Below are 20976 nucleotides of genomic sequence, written 5' to 3'. Positions count from 1 at the left end.
CAAACTTTTCACAAAGTTGTGGCTTCTCCTGAGAGTCCTTTGTAGAAAGAAGCGATCAAAAGTGAAATTGACTTCATCTTACAGAACTACACCTGGGAGTTAGTGGATTTACCTCCAGGTAATAAGCCTTTAGGCTACAAGTGGAATTTTAAAAGAAAGATGAAGGCTGATGGGTCAATTGATAAGTATAAGGCTAGACTCGTTATCAAAAGATACAGGCAATGAGAAGGTCTGGATTACTTTGATACGTACTCACCTGTAACTAGGATAACATCCATTCGCATGGTGATTGCGATAGTAGCTTTGCGCAATCTAGAGATACACTAGATGGATGTAAAGATAGCTTTCTTAAATGAGGATTTGAATGAAGAAATCTACATGGAGCAACCTGAAGGGTTTTTAGCTCCAGGGCAAAGCAAGAAAGTCTGTAAACTTGTCAAATCATTGTACGGTTTGAAGCAAGCGCCTAAACAATGGCATGAGAATTTTGACAACGTAATGTTGTCAAGTGGGTTTAGAATCAACGAATGTGACAAGTGTGTTTATGTCAAAGACACTGACAGAGGTGATGTCATTTTGTATCTATATGTTGATGACATGCTCATTATAGATAGTAATGATGAAATGATCAAAACTATCAAGACGTTGTGAAACTCTAAGTTTGACATGAAGGATATGGGCGTCGCAGATGTTATTCTGAGAATTAAGATTACCAGAACATCTGGCGGAATTGTACTTTCCCAGTCTCATTATTTTGATAAGATACTTGAGAAGTTTAGTGGATCAAATATGAGTGTGTCACCAACACCTGTAGACTTAAGTCTACATTTTACCAAGAATAATAAAGAGAGTGTCTCTCAATTAGAATATTCTTAGGTAATTGGAAGTTTGATGTTCCTGATGAGTTGTACTAGGCCAGATATAGCCTACTCGGTTAGCAGGCTTAGTAAATACATGAGTAATCCCAATGCTACTCATTGGAAGGGCATTATGCGGGTGTTAAGGTATTTACGCTACACTCGGGATTATGGGTTGCATTATACTCGATATCCAGCGGTGCTAGAAGGCTAGAGTGACGTGAATTGGATATCAGATATAAAGGGCTCAAAGTCCACTAGTGGATATGTGTTCATTCTTGGTGGGGCAGCCATGTCTTGGAAATCTTCCAAGCAAACGTGTATATCTAGATCAACAATGGAATCAGATTTGTTGCCTTAGATAAAGCAACGAAAGAAGCTGAATGGCTTTGCCGTTTCATGGTAGATATCCCACGTTGGTCTAAACCTGTGCCAGCTATTTATATTTATTGTGATAGTCAATTTGTAATTGGTAGGGCACAGAGTAATATGTATAATGGAAATTCTAGACATATCCGTTGTAGACATAATTCCATACAACAACTACTCTCGAATGGAGTTGTCTCTGTAGACTATGTAAAGTCTAAGGACAACATTGCGGATCTACTAACTAAAGGGTTAAACCCAGTGTTAGTCGAGACATCATCAAAAGGAATAGGGTTGAGGCCTTTGGGAGTTACCGGAATGGAAACCTAACCTAGTTGACTGGAGATCCCAATCTAGGTTCAATGGGACAACCTAATTGCGTGTAATAATGGTATGTCACTGTGGGGGTAAAACCCTCAAGCCATTCTTTTAAGCAATGATACCTGCGGGGGTGAAGGTTAAGCAAAGCTTTTAATGACTCTTATGTGTTGAGGATTCAAATAGAGTATAGTAGGATACTTTGAAGAGTCACATATGTGCGTGTGAAGTGGGACCACTTCTAGAAGAATTGAAAAGGCCAAAATTCTTTGAAACCACTTGCTGAACCAAGCTAGTGCTCAGGGCTATACAGGGCACACCAGTGAGAACAGAATGGTGGTAGGAGTAATTCCCGTGTGAGATTTATTGTCTCAGTTTACATAAACGGCAGAGTAGTTCAAGATGTCATATTCACTAATTAGCCAGTAAACTCGATAGGTTTTCACTGGGAGAGGTTCAAAGCCAAAAGCTACCTTCTTTAATGTTAGGGTAAGTCCGTTGCACTCTCTCTTCGAGTCATTATTGTTGAAATGGTGTCCGTTTGTTAAGTCATTTGGTCAATTTTTATTCATGTTGGGGATTGTTGGAAAACATGGATTTTTGGTGACTTTAATTAAATATTAAAGTGGGTCCCAACCATCTATTGCGTTAGGTCCAAGTGGGTCTAGATACTTTGCAATGAGATCTTTTCACCACAAAAAGAATGATCAAAACCCATTAAGAATTGAATGAGAAATTGCCTCATGAAGTTAGTTTCATGAAAGAGATAGTGGGATTAGTGTGTATAATCTGTTTGTAACTCCTGCAATATTGCAGACGTTAATGATGCATTAGTGACCATTAGTAACCAGCCATAAAGGCAGGTTAATGGTGCATTAATGACCAGCCATAAAGGCTAGAAGCTCCTCCTCTCTTCCCTATACATATATAAATTGAGACCCTCCTGTCTAGTCTCAACACAGAAATTTTTGCTTCCACTTTACAAGTCAGTTTGCCAGAAAGTTCCTACAATAAGAGAGTGCTGTCATGGTTTTGTTCGCTAAGCAAGACAAAGAGTACTTCTGCCGTAGCTGATTTTTTACCATCATATCCTGGGAGACAGACGCCGAAATTCCTCAAGCACTTAACCCGTGAGGCGGCGAAAATCTGTTTTAAGGAAACTGCTACCGTGCAGGCTTCGGTTTACTTTCTATACCATTTGTGATGACTGGGTTTATTTCCCTCTTTCTTTTCCTCCTTCTTGGCTTTATTCTCTTTTGTTCTTGTTGAATTTGAAACGTTCGGAAATAATTCTTGAAATGGAAGTCCTTATTTGGTTGTGTTCGATGTTGACTATCACTTGTTCCGAAGGGTGCGCGGTTGGGTTCGAAATGCTCGGGAGTCAAATCTGGAAATTCTGGGCTGCTGGGCCAGGGCCGCACGTACGGGAGGCCAAGCCGCACGTGTGGGGAGAGAGGAGTTTGAGTGTGGTGCATTCTACTTAAATTGCAGGTGCGGAGGAGAAGTGCGGGGCCAGCCGCACGTGCGGGGATCAGTGCCGCACGTACGGGAGAGGGCAGCTGCACCTGCGGGGGCACGTGCCGCATGTGCGGGGCGAGACCAATCCGAAAACTCTGGTTTTTTTTTACACTTTGGGGTTGTTTGTATCTCATTCTAATACCTCTCCCTCTCTCTCTAAAAACATTTTCCCTCCTCCTTCTCTCTAAAAACCCTAACCCAAGCACCAAGAACTTTTGATTCTTGCTCCATTGGGTTTGATCACCATGATCATCTCTCACAAACTTAAAGATCTAGAGCTAGAGTCTCACTTGTTATGTTAGAGATCAAAACTCCCTCTCATCCTTGAATCCTAGGGTTCTACACCATTTCTCCACCAAACTTTGAGGTAGGGAATTCTTGAGTCATATATACAAGTTTTGCTTCATAAATGTTGATTTTAAAGCTTCCATGAGGTTGTTGGGTTAATCTTAATCTTGCACTAAATGAAGAGAGAGAAAGGGGTTTTCTTTTTGAAAGAGGGGTTTTAAATCTCAACTTCTTTCATCTATGAGAATGTTCTTTATGCTAAATTTAAGAAAAATATGGGTTTGATTGGGTTTCACCATGAATGAGAGGATTATTGGGTTTTGATGAGAACCCTAGAAATTGGGGGGTTTTGAAATCATGAGAAAAACTATGATATTCTTCTTTTTTTTGTTTTTAAATAAGTAAATGAGTATGGATTTCACAATGTGATATAGTGAAATGATAATTTCCTTGATATAAAAGAGTGGTGGACTTTTCTTAACTATTGTTAAATGTTTGGAAATATTTAAGTGGAAGATGATAGTTATTGTGCATCATGGATTGTAAGAATTTAATGTTTAAAAAACATTACATATAGTCTTGATGAAACTATGTTGCTAAAAATTGTGAAAGGTGAATTGTGGCTAAGTGTTGATGACATATGGTTATCTTGAGGAAGAACATTGAAAAGAGGTAATGGGAAATGTGATTGTGGACTTTATTGTAGAGACCTTGGAAATGGAGAAATGTTATGAGATATGGGTAATCTTTACATTTCATACTCATTCATGTTATTATTATTTTGCATTATAAAGTTTGAACGGAAACATTTATTTCAAGAAAAGAACTTATATATCGAAATGAGAACTATGATAATGTGAATGGGGTAAATACGTGGTAAGTCCGGATAGGGGGTGTAGTTGAATTTAATAAGTTGGCCTGAGTGTCCATGGTGAAAGACCAGAAAATCGCGCGGATAGGTGTCGAGCCTTCCGGTTAATACTGATAAAAATGACAATTTGGTAGTACTTGTAGAGTCTACTTGTAGGCATCAGCCTAGGCAGTGAGCTCGAGCGGTGAGATTAAAGGCAATGTTAAACATATAGGCGGTGAGCTCGAGCCGTAAAATTTTCTTCTTAAGAGTTCAAATGCTCTGCAACAGTACTAGATGATCATTTTCTTCACTGAAGTGATCAAACAACTTCAACTACATTTTTGTTTTTTACTTGGGGGCGCTGCCCCTCGACCTTGCTTGAGCGCTACCCCTTGGTCCCTCACGAGCTGACCGAGCAATTCGATCTCTGTACATAGTCAGCAAAGTGGCAAACATGAAAGGATTAAAATCACAAACCCCTCTGCAAGGCACAATTCGGATTGAATTCACATCTAAACGGTCATAACCTTACTGAAACAAAAGAACGAATAAAATTACAACTAAAAGGAATTTTGTCAAACGAGATTACTAATTACAAAAACCTAACAAACATATATCAGGGCAAATAAATTTTGATAAATGCTAACAAATATCTCATGAGCATTGTTTAATGTTGAGAACCATATAAAAAGTCTCTTGAAAATAAATAAAAATATTGAGAAGTGTATTAATTTTAGTAAAGATGTATTAAATTTAGTGAAAAATATCTTATAATTTTTAATTTTTTTTTATGTCCTAAGAATATTTATTAGCAAAACCCATAATGGTGATTGTTTAAACCAGGAGACCCAATAAAACAGAAAAGAAAAATAGAAGAGTAAACCCAATTGTTAATAGTGTTTCACTCAAGTGGCAAAGAGTGGGTGCTAGGCTGCCAGCTACAACACAAGGAATTTTAATATGTTCCCAAACATAGCAAGATCTTTATTTACATTCTCTTCTTGGGCAACCCATCATCAAATAGTAATGTTGCCAAAAGTGATTTAATATTCTTAAAATGTTACGTATTTATATTTTTTTACTCATCATCATACATTATATCTTCTTATATTTTTCAATCATTCGAGATAAAATCATGAATCCTATCTTTTCCACCAATCACAAATCCTAAACCTAATAACCACTCTTAACGTTGTTCTCACATAATTAAATCACCGATTCAACCGACTTAAAACGTCAACAAAGGTGGGTCCCATATTGCATTCACTTGTTTTTTTTTTTCTTTAATTTATTTTGTTTGTTCTGTACTGTTAATATCAAATTTATCAGCATTGCAAAACACCAAAATGAAGTATTTGTTATACATATGATTGTTTACAAGAGAAAAACCAAATGCTTACAAGGTAATAAATTAAATTAGATCAAAATTACATGATATATCTTATGGCAACCACTTATTTTCAATCACAAAAACTCTCTTGCCATAAATTGAGACACTTTCTCATAGTCTAATATAAGAACTTTTGGTACATTAATGTTATAGATGACGCTTAAACTATTGTTATTGTACTGGTCAAAGAATACTATACTGGGTGTGAAATTTCAAAACGACCAACTTACTAGGAGATTCATAAAATATTACATTAGGTTATCTCTAACATTGCATTAGATCTTTTATTAAATTTAAATTTGATAAAAAAAATTTTGATGAAAACGGTTTTCCAACCGTTTCATTATATCGGTATCAAATGAATGGAGCAATATTTTTTTTATCAAACGAAGAGAGCGTTTATCCTTTCATCAAATTTTATAGGTAACCGTTGCTGAATGATTGGGTGGACAACCTCCTAGACAATTGATTTTTGGATGAATTTGATGAAAATTTACTCTAAACCGGATGACTGACTGAATTTGATGAAACCATTAGCGTATATTATATCAGATCGAATTTTTTATCAAATTTTTACTCAAATTTAATAAAATTTTTAATAAAGTATTAGAGCTGCTCTTATAACTGTCTAAGTGTAAGGCCTTAGGGAGCACACCCAAGTAAGCAATTGGTGGTGTAAAATCGGAGTCTTCAAGAAAAGAAGAGAACTCTAACAAGTGGAATACAAAACCACCATTCCAAAAAGGGATGATCTCTTAAATGTGCAGAGATTATGGAAGACGGCTAGTGCGCCTCCGAAAATAATAAAAACTGGTCAACCTAATCGTGTATTTTTGGAAGACGGCTAGTGCGCCTCCGAAAATGAGGTAATCATCTCCTTCGACTTGGAATTCCCGGTAAAAGTAAATCAACTTGTTAGCATATATAACTCCCCAAAAACCCACAAATCGACATCAGTAAAAGATCGATTTATCCGACCAATTTTGAGACCTACTCGAAATTGAGTCCTTGTGTTTTGAATAGTCAATCTTTGGCCATAAAATTATTTCCTTTCACCCTTATAAAATCTAATTCATTTTTACAGTTAAAGAAAGGAAAAGAAATGTGCTGCAGAATCATGAAGATACTAGGGGTGGGGGAAAAATTAAGCAAACAAATCCTTAAAATGTACTTACATTATTATTATTGAACAATTTTTTTTATTTACATTAAGAATTTTACATGTGATAGACATAAATGAAGGATGAAAAGCATCAATTATTTCCAAAACTTACACATTAGTGGCTAAACAAAACATATCATTACAAGTATGGTTTGATATGGGGGATACAGAAGAAGAAGATGAATTATTTAATTGGATTTAATTCATTAAGGTCAAATAAAAGTTAGAAGACACAAGTCCACACTACAAGAAATGTCACTTTTGGCGACTAAAAAAAATTTAGTCACCAAAAGTTACGGAATTGGCTACCAAAAACAAAATTAGTCGGCAAAAGTTAAATTTTTAGCTACTAATTTTTTTTAGTCGAGGAATATTGATTATTGGCGACTAAAAAAATTTAGTAGCTAAAAATATTACAATTGGTGACTAAAAAAAAATTTGGTAGCTAAAAATATCACAATTGGCGACTAAAAGAAATTTAGTCGCCAAAAATGCCAGAAATTGGCGACAAAAAATAAATTTAGTCGCCGTAGGTATAGATTTGGCTACTAAAACCTTTAGTCGGCAAATGTAAAATAAAAAATTAAATTTTATCTTTGGTCGCCAAAAGTTGATTTTCAGCGACGAAAATTAATTTTAGTCGCCGTAGGTATAGATTTGGCTACTAAAACCTTTAGTCGGCAAATGTAAAATAAAAAATTATTTTTTACCTTTGGCGACCAAAATTTTGGTAGCCAAAAGTTTGTTTTTAGCGACAAAATTTAATTTTAGTCGCCAAAGAAGTAAAATGTTTTGGAGGGAGACCTTTCAAATATTTAGAGGGATTTATAAAATACCTTTACCGACCAATATCGATAGTCGCCAATGACCATTTATATAAAACATCTCATGGTCTCACCAAACCAAACCCAACCCTGAACCATTAATAGCGCCTCTCTCTCTCTCTCTCTCTTCAGCGTCCTTCTCCCTCTCCCTCTCCCTCACCGCCGCTCCTCTCCCCTCCACTCTCACCGCCGCTCCTCCTCGCGTTAGCCGGCAACCAGAGCACCAATTCACCTCCTTGTTGGTCACCGTCGCCTGAGATCCTCTCTCTCCCTCTCGGCTCTGTTTTTCTGTCTCACAAAAACCCATACAGCTTCACATACACGCACACACATGGGTTCTTCAAATAGTCAGAAGGTATGATTTCTAATGCATAATACTCTATTGGGTCATTCACTTTTTGCTCTAATTCTAGCTTTCCATTAATGGGTTCCATCAATTTTTTTGAAGGACCACTTTGAAGTTGTAAAACAGTTTTTGATTCGGTAAGCTCAAAACCCACAAATTTCACTCCATTCCTGTCGTCTTCGCTGCACAGTTCAATTTCTTGAAAGGTAATTAGCTTTTTTTCCCCTGAAATTTTCCTTAATTGTTACTTTATAGTGCTTCTGAAATTTGCCCTAATTTTATAGCTTCAGTCAGTTCTTTTGTGGGTTTCTTGAAATTTGATCACCTGTGGATGACACTCATTTCATTTTTATGAAAGAAAGAGAAATGGGGAAATCACAAGAAAAGTGGTAGTTTCACAAAATAATTACAGATTCATGGAAGTGTTTAAGACTTTAATTATTAATGTTTGTAAATTTTCCACTAATCAGATCTTTTTTTTTTAAACGTACTTTGTATTCATATTTTTTGTAGAAAAATTGTGGTTTGTACTTTCATTTAAATGCTGTCATAAAGGACTTAATTGTAGTTTAATAGCATGCCATGGCTTCAAATTCATAAATATTAATGCATACTGGTAACGTTTTAAAAGGAGATAATAGTCTATGATCAGTGAAAGTAGTTCATAAAGATCACATATTATCCAGGAATGAAGATTAATGTTATGGTATCCCTGAAATAACAATCTATAACCAGTCAAAGTCTGAGGAATAACTTGACTTGAGAATGTCATTGTGTAGTGTTTGCCATATAGAGGGTAAGATGAATTATTGTTGACGTTGGAAGAAAACATTTCAATGTGAAACCCTTGGCAAATAACAAGCTTAAATGTTTTTGCTATTATGATAAACACACAGGATGTATCATTATTTGTGAATTTGATGTGAAATCTACCAGGCATTTATGTATCATTATTTGTTCTGGCCAGTTCTTGAACGAGAAGAGGACATATTGTGGTCACTTTATTTCATTCATTGTAGTTGTTAAACCAATTGGTTGAGAATGTTTCAGTACTTATTGTGGTCACTTATTGACTTTTTTTTTTTGTGCAAAGTTTATTTTCTGGTGCTTATTCTCTTCCAATGCAGTTCACCTTTAAACATTTTGATGACTTAACTTTAATTATATGTAGGCGTTTAGAAGCAATGAAAAACAAACACAAAAAGGCAAAGACAGAAGAGAATGAGGACTTTCCTGGATGTGAAAAGATCAAATTTGGAGACGTTGTTCAAGCTCCGCCAAAATTGGTTGCAATTCCTAAGGTAAAATTCAATATCCTTTGATATTACCTAACAAACTAATAGTCTTCTGTTTCAACTCATATGCTTTTCCATGTCATGAAGGCATTGAAGAGTTCCCAAGATGCTTCACAAGAAAGGCTTCGCTTGAAGGCTGTTGAGGCCTATAGGAATAGGAAAGGGTGGGCATCAAGGCTAGGGATTGACCTTCCTCTGCCCATTTTGACGCCGCCATCAGGTTAATTAGCATCGATGTAATAGTTGTTTATCTTATCAATGTAATAGTTGTTTCACTTTATCAGACTAATTTAGTGGAACTAGGCACCAAACTAATCACATTTTTTTTATTTGCAGATGGTTTTGGACATACAAATGTGGATATGATTTTTGTTGACAAGTACGGAAGGGCATTGTTAGTATACGTCTATCCGTATATATAGTGGTTTGTATATACAGTGGTTTGTACATATTACATTTAGTCGGTTGATATACTACAAAATTGTGCTTTGGATTCACTACGGTAAACTCTTTTCATTACATATTACATGAACACTCTTCTTTTTATTACAAAAATCTCACTTCTAATTTCCTACAACTAAAATATTTGCAACAGGTGGCCATACCCTTTTCTTGATTTGTCATCTACGTTTGCTCCAATATGTGTTGTATTCATTATCTTAACTCTGTTTAGAAGAGAAAACCAAATGTTTTGTTGGTGTAGCATTTCTTTATCTATCTGTAATGCTTGTTTTCATACTGAAAGTTGAGTTAGCTTTCTGTACGCGGGTAAAGTATTAGAATTTGCCTGAGAATATGTATTCATTGGTTTCTTTCTGATCTTTTGCTCAGACTCGAAGGACTTATTAGCAAATAGATAATAGGTTACGTTACGTGTGTATGAGGAAATTGAACTGTGGCATTCTTTTAAAAATGCATATGTTAAACACGGATGATAGTTTGTAATTGTAAGTATTATGAGGCATGTGATTGATTGATGGCTCACTGATCAAAAAATTGTAATTTCAGGTCGGTACTCTAACTGGGGCAGAGGCATCAATAGGTTTAGTACCGCTATAAATTGACCTTTTTGCAACTTTTCATTTTGAAAGATTGAAACTAAAAAAAAAAAAAATGTTTGGTAGTTTTTCCTATAATTTGATGGATGCTCCAGATTGAAACTTCTCATTTTTTGTTTTTGTACTCAGTTACAGTTTATCTTGCATTTAGGCACATAGTTTTGTGACTCATGATTATTTGGAGTAAAGTCTGCAAGTTGCTTTATAAGGACATGTGCTAAGACTGCTTGTGGCTTTATGCTTCTTGATTGTCACTATGAATCTCTTAATTTTCTATTGTCAATAGTGTGCAGTTTATAACCTTTAAAACGGCTTCATTTGGAATTTTAAATGAAGGGAAACAAATTGGGGTCTATCTAGTCTTATTTTAAATTAAAAATATAAAAAGGTATTCAAATTGATGTGTCAGTATGATCAACGACGTCTTTTATAATCTGGAATTAAATGCTTAATTTTCAACTTCTTGCTTGGGTTCTATAATACAAGTGCTTGATGTCTACTATGCGTTTCCCAGTCAAACTTCTGGGACTAGTTAATTTGAGTTTTTTAGAATTGTTCCCTTAGAAGATGAATTTAAGATCCTACATATTGTTATAAATTAATTTCTCTCTCTCTCTCTCTCTCATGTGTGTGCACATGCCGTGGTGTGGCAATGAAGGGAGACATCCTGGAAGATCCAGCACAGGAGCCAAACAAAGATATGTACGTGATGACTATTGAGCCATAAGATGCACCCAACCAACCTGAGTAAGTTTGCTTGTTTGATGTGCATTTCAATTCCTTTAATTTAGTCAAATCTTGATTTATGCATTTGTTTCTTTGTTTTTTTCCCCCCATGTAGATATGTACAAATTGGGATGGTTTCAGGGCTTCCTATTTCAGTCAATGGAAAGGAATTCTCCCCTGCATCTCTGCTTTCTGAGCTGAATGAAATTGGTGGGCATATTATTTTTTTTCTTTTCAAAAATCTAACTATGATGAGTTTTATTGATTGCATGGTGGATCCAAGAACATGCATAAATGTCACCCCATGTTCTATACAATTGGGGGTAAGTTCTTTCTCCTTTTGAAAATTTGTATAAAATCTCTCTCTCTCTCTCTCTCTCTCTCTCACACACACACACACACACACACACACAAATTTTGTTATATGCCATTCAGATTTTTAATTGGCCAAGTATTGTGTAGAAAATCTTCAAGGAATCCTTGAGAGAATCGAATTTGTGGAGGGTGTTCTAAATAGAAACCTCAAGTGATGAAACTGGATGAGAGAGAGAGAGAGAGAGATGAATTCAAAATTCCTAAACCATTATATTGTGCATTTTTTTTTATGGTTCCAATGTTTCATTTATGCTGGTATTTAATTAATTACTCTTATGGTTACAGTTACCTGAGAAGATATACTTCAATTCCATTTGCTTTGTGCACCAAATGTTAATTAACCTTAGAACACTTGGTTTGCAATGGATTAATTTTATAAATTAAACTTATAAGCTTAAATACTTAAGTTGCTTGGATCTTATGCCTCAAGGTGTCACCTCCTCTAACGATGGGAGGTTTTTTTGCTTTCCTTTCTTGGCTTTGTATGCTGTGGTGAAGAATGTTCCTGATATTTAGTTTTCTCAATGTTGCTTGTGATCAAATCTCATTATCCTCTTTGGCCCTCACCAACTGTTGACTATTCACTATTGCTATTATTTTATTTTTATCTTATACCCATCATTTTTTTTCAGGTGCCAAGGGTCATTGAACTAAGTTCTTTTATGAGTCAACAATCCTGGTAAGCACACAATTGATTCTCATAGTATGGTCTATCTTCGTTTTATTTTATTTTTTGATTGACAACAAAGAGTATCAAAAAAGATTAAAATAAAAGTACAAAAGGATAGGCTTGCCTTTAAATTAAATGTGTATTTATCTATTCTATCATTTTAAATCCGAATGAGGATTGATTGAGGAATTCTATGATTATCAAGTTAAATTTTCTACGAAACCTGAAATTTGAAAATATTGCTGATGCCTTAGGGAATTATTGGAGATGCTGCTGTTTCCATGGAATTTTATCTTAGATGCTTAGTTTATAAAATATTCATATACATTAGTGTATAAATTTTTTTGATTGCATATACATTAGTATATATATATTTAAATTACATGTACATTCATCCATAAATTTAGAGTGCAAATTTCAATTTGCCCCCATGGTTCAACTCAAGCTTCATGAACTTTAATGGCCAAGAATAAAACCAATACACAGAGTGCTACACTAGCATATGGTTAGCTCATAGATTGGTTGTTCAAATCTATAACTTTTTTGATGCCTATATATGTCTTTTCTCAATTATTTTGTTGGATTAATAATTAAGAGTACCACATTCCACATCACTCTGTGAGAGTACCACATTCCACCTCATAAGCTAAAAATGAAAAAGTAAAAACCTTTAGCACTTTTCTATTTGGGTTGCTTCCAGAATATCAGCTCAAGTTCCTGAAATGTGAATATAATTCACCAAAACTCTAAAAATACCCTTACCACTTTTTCTCTCTAAAAGAAGCTTTGGACCATATCACCAATGCTTTTTCATGTTATCTGTATTTTCCTAAATTAGAGAATAGTTTTCAAAAACAATATAACTGCTTGAAGTCTCGTGCACAACCTAGAAAAGCAATATGAATGGTAGGTGTCCAGAGCATGACCTTCAGATCACGCTACAACCTAATTGCTCTATGATTTCTATGCAATATTAGGATCATGTGATTCTAGGAAAAATTAGAATGTAACGAGTCAAATGCAAGATTCAATTAAATTGTGATTGACATGCCTAACTTTCTCAAGACATACAAGTCAGCCAAAAGAATTTGTACATTCGTTATGTTAGTCATATAAGGTGCATCATTTTTCATGTTTTTGACTAGTAATGTGTACTTTAGGTCAAGGATCTTCTTTGATTATATGTGTGTGAATGTTGATTGGCTACACAGATACATTACACAAGATGTTAGCTCAACTCACAGGTAGATGCTTAAGTAAGAAAGTATTCTAGTGTCTGTATTCTATCTATCTAGGTAATTATTCTACTGTCATTTTCCTTTCTTCTCTCTCTTCCTTCCCCAAAACCCCTCTGCAGGTGTGTGGGAGAGAAGAAATAAAATTTACTTTTTAGAAGCTAAAATCTTATTAAAACAGGTGTTTAATTGTGTTTTTTGCTTGTATTTCACAGGTATTCGTATTTTGGTGAACTCAAATTCCTATTTTGGCTCAAATAGAGGGGCATCTAATTTTGGTGACTCCTTGATGTCATTCAAATGATTTGTGTTTGAAATTTTTTTTTCGCACAACGATTGTGAGCTATCATTTGATAAGATTTTATTATGTGAATGGGAGTTATTATTTCATATTAGTGTTATTTTTCAATTTTATTATAGGTATTTTTTTAGTTTAATAACATAAAATTAGTACAATTTTTTTTTAAAAAAGGGGCTATCACGGCATTTTTAAAACGTCGTTAAATAACATCAAAGATATGACGGCGTTTTTTAAACGTTACTAAATAGCATGGTGACGTCATGTTACCGTTAGTAGAATTTTTAGCGGCGTTTTATATAGCGACGTTTTTAAAGCGCCATAGACTTATAGCGACGGCCGCATCTTCGACGTTTGGTACTAAGCGTCGCAAAAAAAATTAGCGGTGTTTTTTATAGATATAGCGGCGTTTAAAAACGCCGCTAAAAGTGTGATTTCCAGCAGTGTTTGCTTGAGAAGCACAGTGATCATATTGCGGCTCTTGGATAATGGGAAGCCTTATGAACAGGCTGCAAATGAAGAAATACCATTGGTGTGGTAAATATAAGCTAATTTGGCAAGGTAGAAATTAGCATATATGCTAATTTAGGTTGTGGTACGTATGTCCTTTTTTGTTAATTAATTTGGTTAGTCCTGTATTATGTATAAAATGAAATTATTGACGTTGGATTAGACTTGGTTCGTATGGAATTTGTATTATATATAGAATTGGACGTTCAATATTAATGTTTTGAATGGTTGGAGCTAAAATGTGTGCACATTGTTGAATGCTTGATAACATATTTAGTGTTGATGGATTATATTGTTTATACAGGGTATAAGTTGTATTCATAATGGATACAGGTTGTTTAGAAATTTTTTTTTTTTTTTTAAGAAAAAACATGTTAAAGCATTTGGCTACCAAATATTTTGGTAGCCAAATACGTAATCAAATGTTTTGGTGACTAATAATTTAGTAGCAAAACATAACCCAAAAAGTTTTGGCGACCAAATAATTAGTAGCTAAAACAATTGAGAATGAGAGAAAGAAACTATTGGCCACTAAATTTTTAGTCACGGAATGCACCTTTTGCCGACTAAATAGTGTTTCGTAGCCAAATGCGTACTTTCGGCGACTAATTATTTTGTAGCTAAAGGTGACACCTTCCCCGACCACAACAACTTAGTAGCCAAAAAGCCTCATTCGGCGACTAAAGTTTTAGTGGCGGAAACATAACATTTTCCGACTAAACATAATTTAGTAGCGAAATGTAGTCACTTTCAACGACCAAACGAAGTTTAGTCGCCAATACTATCGCCGACAGGGTATAGACGACGAGTTTGGCGACAAAATATTTTGGTCGCTAAATCATTTCGGCGACTAAATATTGGACTTTTGACGACTAATTTTTTAGTAGCCAAAAGTGACATTTCTTGTAGTGCCAATGTCACACTTTTTTTGCATGGGTTCAAAGTGGAGCACTTTTAGGGGCCATTTCCCAAAATAAGTCAAATTATCAACCTAATTCTCAAACTACGCCTAGTTTTGAAAGAATTTTCAAAATAGGCTAAAACGTGGTTCACAGCCACGGTTTTAACGTTTGTGTGTCTGTCCCGCGTGAAAATTGGAAAATCATAAAAGCGTGTTTCCAAACCACGTTTTTAATTAAAAAAACGTGGTTACAAACCACGCTTTTAATTAAAAAAAAATTCCTTCTGAAAGCGTGGTTCCCACGCTTTTAGCTTAAATTTTTTTTTGTTCTAAAAACGTGGTTATGAACCACGCTTTTACCAAAAAAAAAATTTCTTCTGAAAGCGTGGTTGTGAACCACGCTTTCAATACACAAATGCTGTTGCTGATTTGTGAACCACGCTTGGACCAACTAATAGATAAAGTAAAGTGAACACAGTTGGTCCAATAAATTTATTTCATAAAAAATAAAATAAATTTCTAAAAAATAAATTTCTAAAAATTTACGCTACCTTAGTGTTTAGGGATAAAATTTATTTTTTTATTTTATTAAAATAAAAATAAATAAATTTTAAGAATTAAACCCTAAACCCTAAAATAAAAAAAAATAAAATTTATCCCTAAACACTAAGGTAGCGTTTGGTAACGTTTATGTTTTTTGTTTATATTTATGAAAATTTTATAAACTAGTTTTTATTTATTTTTAGAAAAACATAAATTACAAACGCGTTTAGTTTGAACAAAATGTTTAAAAAATTTTAAAAACATAAAATAAAAAATATGTTTGTTCAGGCCTAAAATATTGAAAAAATAATTATTTGAAAAAAAATTTAATTTGGAAAAAAAATATTTCAAAAAAAATTAATTGAAATAAAAGATTAATTGAAAAAAAATTAATAGAAAAAAAATAATTATATAATTTTTTTAGGTCTAAAATATTTATATATTTTTTTATTATTTATGACAATGGGATCACACATATTATAATTGAAAAGAAAATAATTGAAAAAAAATTTAATTTTAAAAAAATATAATTGAAAAAAATAATTATTTGAAAAAAAATTTAATTGGGAAAAAAATATTTTAAAAAAATTAATAGAAAAAAAAATTAATTGAAAAAAAATTATTTGGTCTTAATTTCAAATAATTGAAAAAAAATAAGACCAAATAATTGAAATTAAGACCAAATAATTTTTTTCAAATAATTTTTTTTCTATTAATTTTTTTTCCCAATTAATCTTTCATTTCAATTAAATTTTTTTGAAATATTTTTTTTCCCAATTAAATTTTTTATCAAATAATTATTTTTTCAATATTTTAGGCCTGAACAAACATATTTTTTATTTTATGTTTTTAAAAAATTTTAAACATTTTGTTCAAACCAAACGCGTTTGTAATTTATGTTTTTCTAAAAATAAATAAAAACCAGTTTATAAAATTTTCATAAATATAAAAAAAAAAAAAAAACATAAATGTTACCAAACGCTACCTTAGTGTTTAGGGATAAATTTTATTTTTTTCATTTTAGGGTTTAGGGTTTAATTCTTAAAATTTATTTATTTTTATTTTAATAAAATAAAAAAATTAAATTTTATCCCTAAACACTAAGGTAGCGTAAATTTTTAGAAATTTATTTTTATTTTTAGAAATTTATTTTTTAGAAATTTATTTTATTTTTTACGAAATAAATTTATTGGACCAACTGTGTTCACTTTACTTTATCTATTAGTTGGTCCAAGCGTGGTTCACAAATCAGCAACAGCATTTGTGTATTGAAAGCGTGGTTCACAACCATGCTTTCAAAAAAAAAAAAAAAGGGTAAAAAACATGGTTCACAACCACGTTTTTAGAACAAAAAAAAATTTAAGCTAAAAGCGTGGTTCACAACCACGCTTTCAGAAGGGAAAAAAAAATTAATTAAAAGCGTGGTTTGTAACCACGTTTTTTTAATTAAAAACGTGGTTTGGAAACACGCTTTTACGATTTCCCAATTTTACCACGCTTTTACGATTTCCCAATTTTCACGCAGGACAGACACACAAACGTTAAAAGCGTGGTTGTGAACCACGTTTTAGCCTATTTTGGGAATTCTTTCAAAACTAGGCTTAGTTTGGGAATTAGGTTGATAATTTGACTTATTTTGGGAAATAGTCCCAATTTTAGAACCATTTTTTATTAATAAAAAAGGAAACTTTATTGATGAAGAAGCTATATACAAGGGAAGATCATATATCAATAAAGGGGGGAAGTGCACTGAGTATTATAACTAACCTCAACAATCCCAACTAGATTGGCACTGAAGGGCTAACACAATCATATATGACAGCACTTAACCCAAGATTGGAGAGAGACCAATTAAACAGTCAAGAAAAAAAAAGAAAACAATATGGAAAACAAAGCACCACCAAGGTAAACTAATCCCCTAAGCTACATATAACCATCTGAGACCCAAAATAGCTCGGCATTAGCAGTAGCAAACTGGTAGCAACCAACTGGCATCAACTAGCAGCATCAAATAGCAGCAGCAACACCTTTACTTTAAACAGTATCTGACCTGTTTAAGATTAGCCACCAAATCATGTACTAAGTAATGAAAATCCCTCCCACTACTTCTCACCCGCAGTGCCACTCTTGTTTTTTATCAGTTCAAGCATCTCATCAGCCACCAAATGTTTACCATTAAACATCACCTCATTTCTCATCTTCCACACAGACCACATCAGAATCAGAGGCACAACCTTCCATATTTTTCTCTCCCTTTTCTTCATCCTCACTCCATCCCACCATTGCGATACCTCAGCCACTGATCTTGGTATTGCCCACCATACATCCATCATTTTATCACACCAGACCATAATAACCAAATCTTTGGGCAATAAAGAAGAATATGGTTTAAAGACTCTTTTTCATTTCTACAAAACATACACAGAATACTAGCATTATCATTTAAAACTCCAATTCTCTGCATGAAGACAGATGTTTTGATTCTACCACGCCAAGCTAACCAACAGAAAAACTTCACCTTTGGAGGAGTGACATTTCCCCATACTAACTTAGAGATTATGAGTGTGGAGTCCCTATCTTCCACTTTCCATCTCCAGATTGAAGCTACAGAAAACAACCCAGATGAAAATGCTATCCACCTCAAGGAATCCTCCACTAATTCTCTAACAATTGGGGCCTCCTGCAACAGAACATCCAACCTTCCCACCTCTTCCATTTCCCAAGCAAACAAAGGTCTTCTAAACTCCAAAACCCAATTGCTTGAATTACTCATTCTCAGACTAATTTGATTCAGAGAGACCTCATTCTCCACAGAAATATTAAACAATCTAGGAAACTACTTTTTGAGGATTATATTCCTAAACCATCTGTCACTCTAAAATTTAATTCTACTCCCATCTCTAACCATAATTCTTGCATTTTCCTTAAAGAACTCAACTAGTTGTGGGTTAGAATAAGCAATATTCATAATACTTTGCCACACTTAAACTCCTCTAAAATGGTAACCACCTACCTCCAGAAGAACCATATTTACTACATAAAATCTGTTTCCATAGTGACATGTCTTCAACCCCCGTATCTCCACCACCATTTCAAGAGTAAGAAATCATTCACTTTTGTAATATTCCTCATACCAAGACTACCATGGCTTTTGGGCTTAGTTACCACCTCCCAACTAACCATATGCACTTTTCTTTTTGTTTCTGAATCTCCCCAAAGAAAAGCAGCTTGCAACCTATTAATCTTCGTAGCCACACCTTTAGGCACTTTAAAAATAGACATGTAATAAATAGGTAAATTAGCCAAGATTGATTTTATTAAAGTTACTCTGCCAGCAAAAGAAAGCATCATCCTCTTCCAAGATGACAGTTTCTTTTTAACCTTCTCCATTACTGGCTGCCATGTTATTAGTTTCTTTGGATTTGCTTCAAGAGGTAGCCCCAAGTACTTCAAGGGAAGCTTTTGACTCATGCAATTCAATTTTACTACGAACTCATTAACAAGATTATCCTCAACACCAATCCCACACACCACACTTTTGTGAAAGTTCATTTTCAGCCTAGACATAACTTCAAAACACCTCAATATTCTCTTTACTATTACAGTCTCTTCCCAATTTGCCTCACAGAAAATAATGGTGTCATCCACAAACTGTAAGTGAGATATACTTGCCTTATTTGTTCCAACCCTGGCCCCTTTAAATAAACCAATTTCTTTTGCTCTTTCCAGTAATAAATTCAAACCTTCAGCAACAATGTTGAATAGGAAAAGGGATATTGGATCCCCTTGCTTAAGACCCTTTTGAGGAAAGAACTCATCTGTAGGTGAGCCAAGTGATCCATTTATCACCAAATCCAAAATTTGCCAACAAGGAGAATAAAAAACCCCAATTTTTAAGAATTTTTGTATTTTAGTTTTAATATTTTTGATATATTATTTTATTAGGATTCTTGTAATTTAGTATAAATATTTTAGAATTATTAGGTTTCTTAATTTTTTTTGATTTTGTTTTTCTAATTTCTTAGGTTTCTTATTTTCCAAGAATTAGATTAGTTTATTATTCCTAATTTGAGTTTTCTTGATGTCCAAGAATACTTGCTCTCCAAGGTTTACATTATTATAAATAGCTATGTAAGCATCATGGCAAAGACAACTTTTATTTAACTTTTATTGAATAATATTAAGATATTTTTCCTTCCTTATGGATTCAAGGTTCTATTTTTCTCATTGATTTAAGAGCCCTTTTCGTCTACTAAAATGATAGCTAGTCCCCGTGTATTCCGCTGCGTCAAGTGGTATCAGAGTATGGATTCACCTAGCTTAATGACACATGACAATGGAGAACACATAATCCCTATTAACATTGATCATAGGGTGGAAGTCATATGGGATGCGATTGAGGAACATCGGCTAGAGGAACATGAACTTCGCAATGACATTTGTAATCTACTTGCTGATTTGGGACTAATTGTCAACTAGAAACAACTAATAGTTGACAACAATAGCACCGAAGGATTCACCCGAGGCCAATCTGCTAGCTTACGTTATTTTGCAAAATTTCATATTTTAACAGTTCAAGTAAGCTTCAAAAAGAAGATTTTCTTGATTGGTTCCTTGATCTTGAAAATTTCTTTGAATTCATGAAGATTCCTCATGAAAAGAAGATTTTATTTGCATCCTACAAACTTGATAAAAGTGCATTGAAGTGGTGAAATGGATTACAAGATTATCGAGTTTGCAAAGGTAAAGACAAAATTCATTCATGGTTAATAATTAAAAAAAAAAATTAGCAACAAAATTTTACTTTCATGATCATGAAGATATATTGTCATATACAAATCAAGATACTTTCATGGAGTTGGTAAAAATTTGCAATGACATTGTAGTTGCAAAATAAAAGAATTCACATCCAAATATTATTTATAGTGAGATTGTTTGTAAAACTAATGAAGAAGATACAAAGTCTTGTTCGAGTGTTGATAATGCATCAACACATGGTAATTTGAATATTGGGGAGAAAGTTTTACAAACAAATCATAAAAATATTGAAGAAAAATGAGATCTAATTGAGCCCAGTAACAAAGAGAAAATAAAAGAAGAGATAATACAACTGCTGCATGCAACAAAGAAATTGGTTGCTGCTACACTTAATATTCCAAGGTTGATAATTGAAGGATCAATTAAATCTGAGATGGTGCAACATCAAGAGAGCATGCAAGTTCTACATAAAGTAAATTTGATTGATTTTCTTGGTGTGAAGGAATTTAATTTGATTTTCAATGCTTGTCTAATTGATCTTGTCAACCAGTTGAAGCATATCGAGAATAACTTTCAGAAAGTAGACTTCTCTGCATATAATTTTTGGAAGAGGGACAAACAACTGAAGTATTCCAACTATCTTTTTATTTGGCATGGACGATGGCAGATCTCTCATATGAACTCG

The 20976-nt window shown here is 33.7% G+C and overlaps 1 protein-coding gene across 1 annotated transcript; it reads right to left on the bottom strand.

Moving 5' to 3' along the window:
- Positions 1-17527: 17527 nt before the first annotated feature.
- On the bottom strand, positions 17528-18306 carry LOC114282261 (uncharacterized). The gene is made up of 3 exons (XM_082876926.1): positions 17955-18306; positions 17647-17895; positions 17528-17583 (listed from the first exon to the last, which is right to left on the bottom strand). Exons 1-3 carry the CDS (start codon positions 18304-18306, stop codon positions 17528-17530), a joined length of 657 nt encoding a protein of 218 aa, XP_082733052.1.
- Between the last annotated feature and the right edge of the window lie 2670 nt (positions 18307-20976).

The sequence above is a fragment of the Camellia sinensis genome, chromosome 6 (assembly GCF_055761805.1).
Source record: "Camellia sinensis isolate YWXY chromosome 6, ASM5576180v1, whole genome shotgun sequence".
Classification (NCBI taxonomy): Eukaryota; Viridiplantae; Streptophyta; class Magnoliopsida; order Ericales; family Theaceae; genus Camellia; species Camellia sinensis.
The sequence above is the reverse complement of the archived record's forward strand: the minus strand, read 5'-3'. Positions and strand labels throughout refer to the sequence as shown.

What these genes read in the sequence shown, in the direction of transcription:
- LOC114282261 (XM_082876926.1), bottom strand. Translation starts at nt 18,306, where the DNA reads ATGAGTAATTCAAGCAATTGGGTTTTGGAGTTTAGAAGACCTTTGTTT. An exon ending in TGATAATGCTAGTATTCTGT is followed by an intron (nt 17,896 to 17,954) that starts GTATGTTTTGTA and finishes TATTGCCCAAAG; the next exon opens with ATTTGGTTATTATGGTCTGG. An exon ending in AAACAAGAGTGGCACTGCGG is followed by an intron (nt 17,584 to 17,646) that starts GTGAGAAGTAGT and finishes AATCTTAAACAG; the next exon opens with GTCAGATACTGTTTAAAGTA.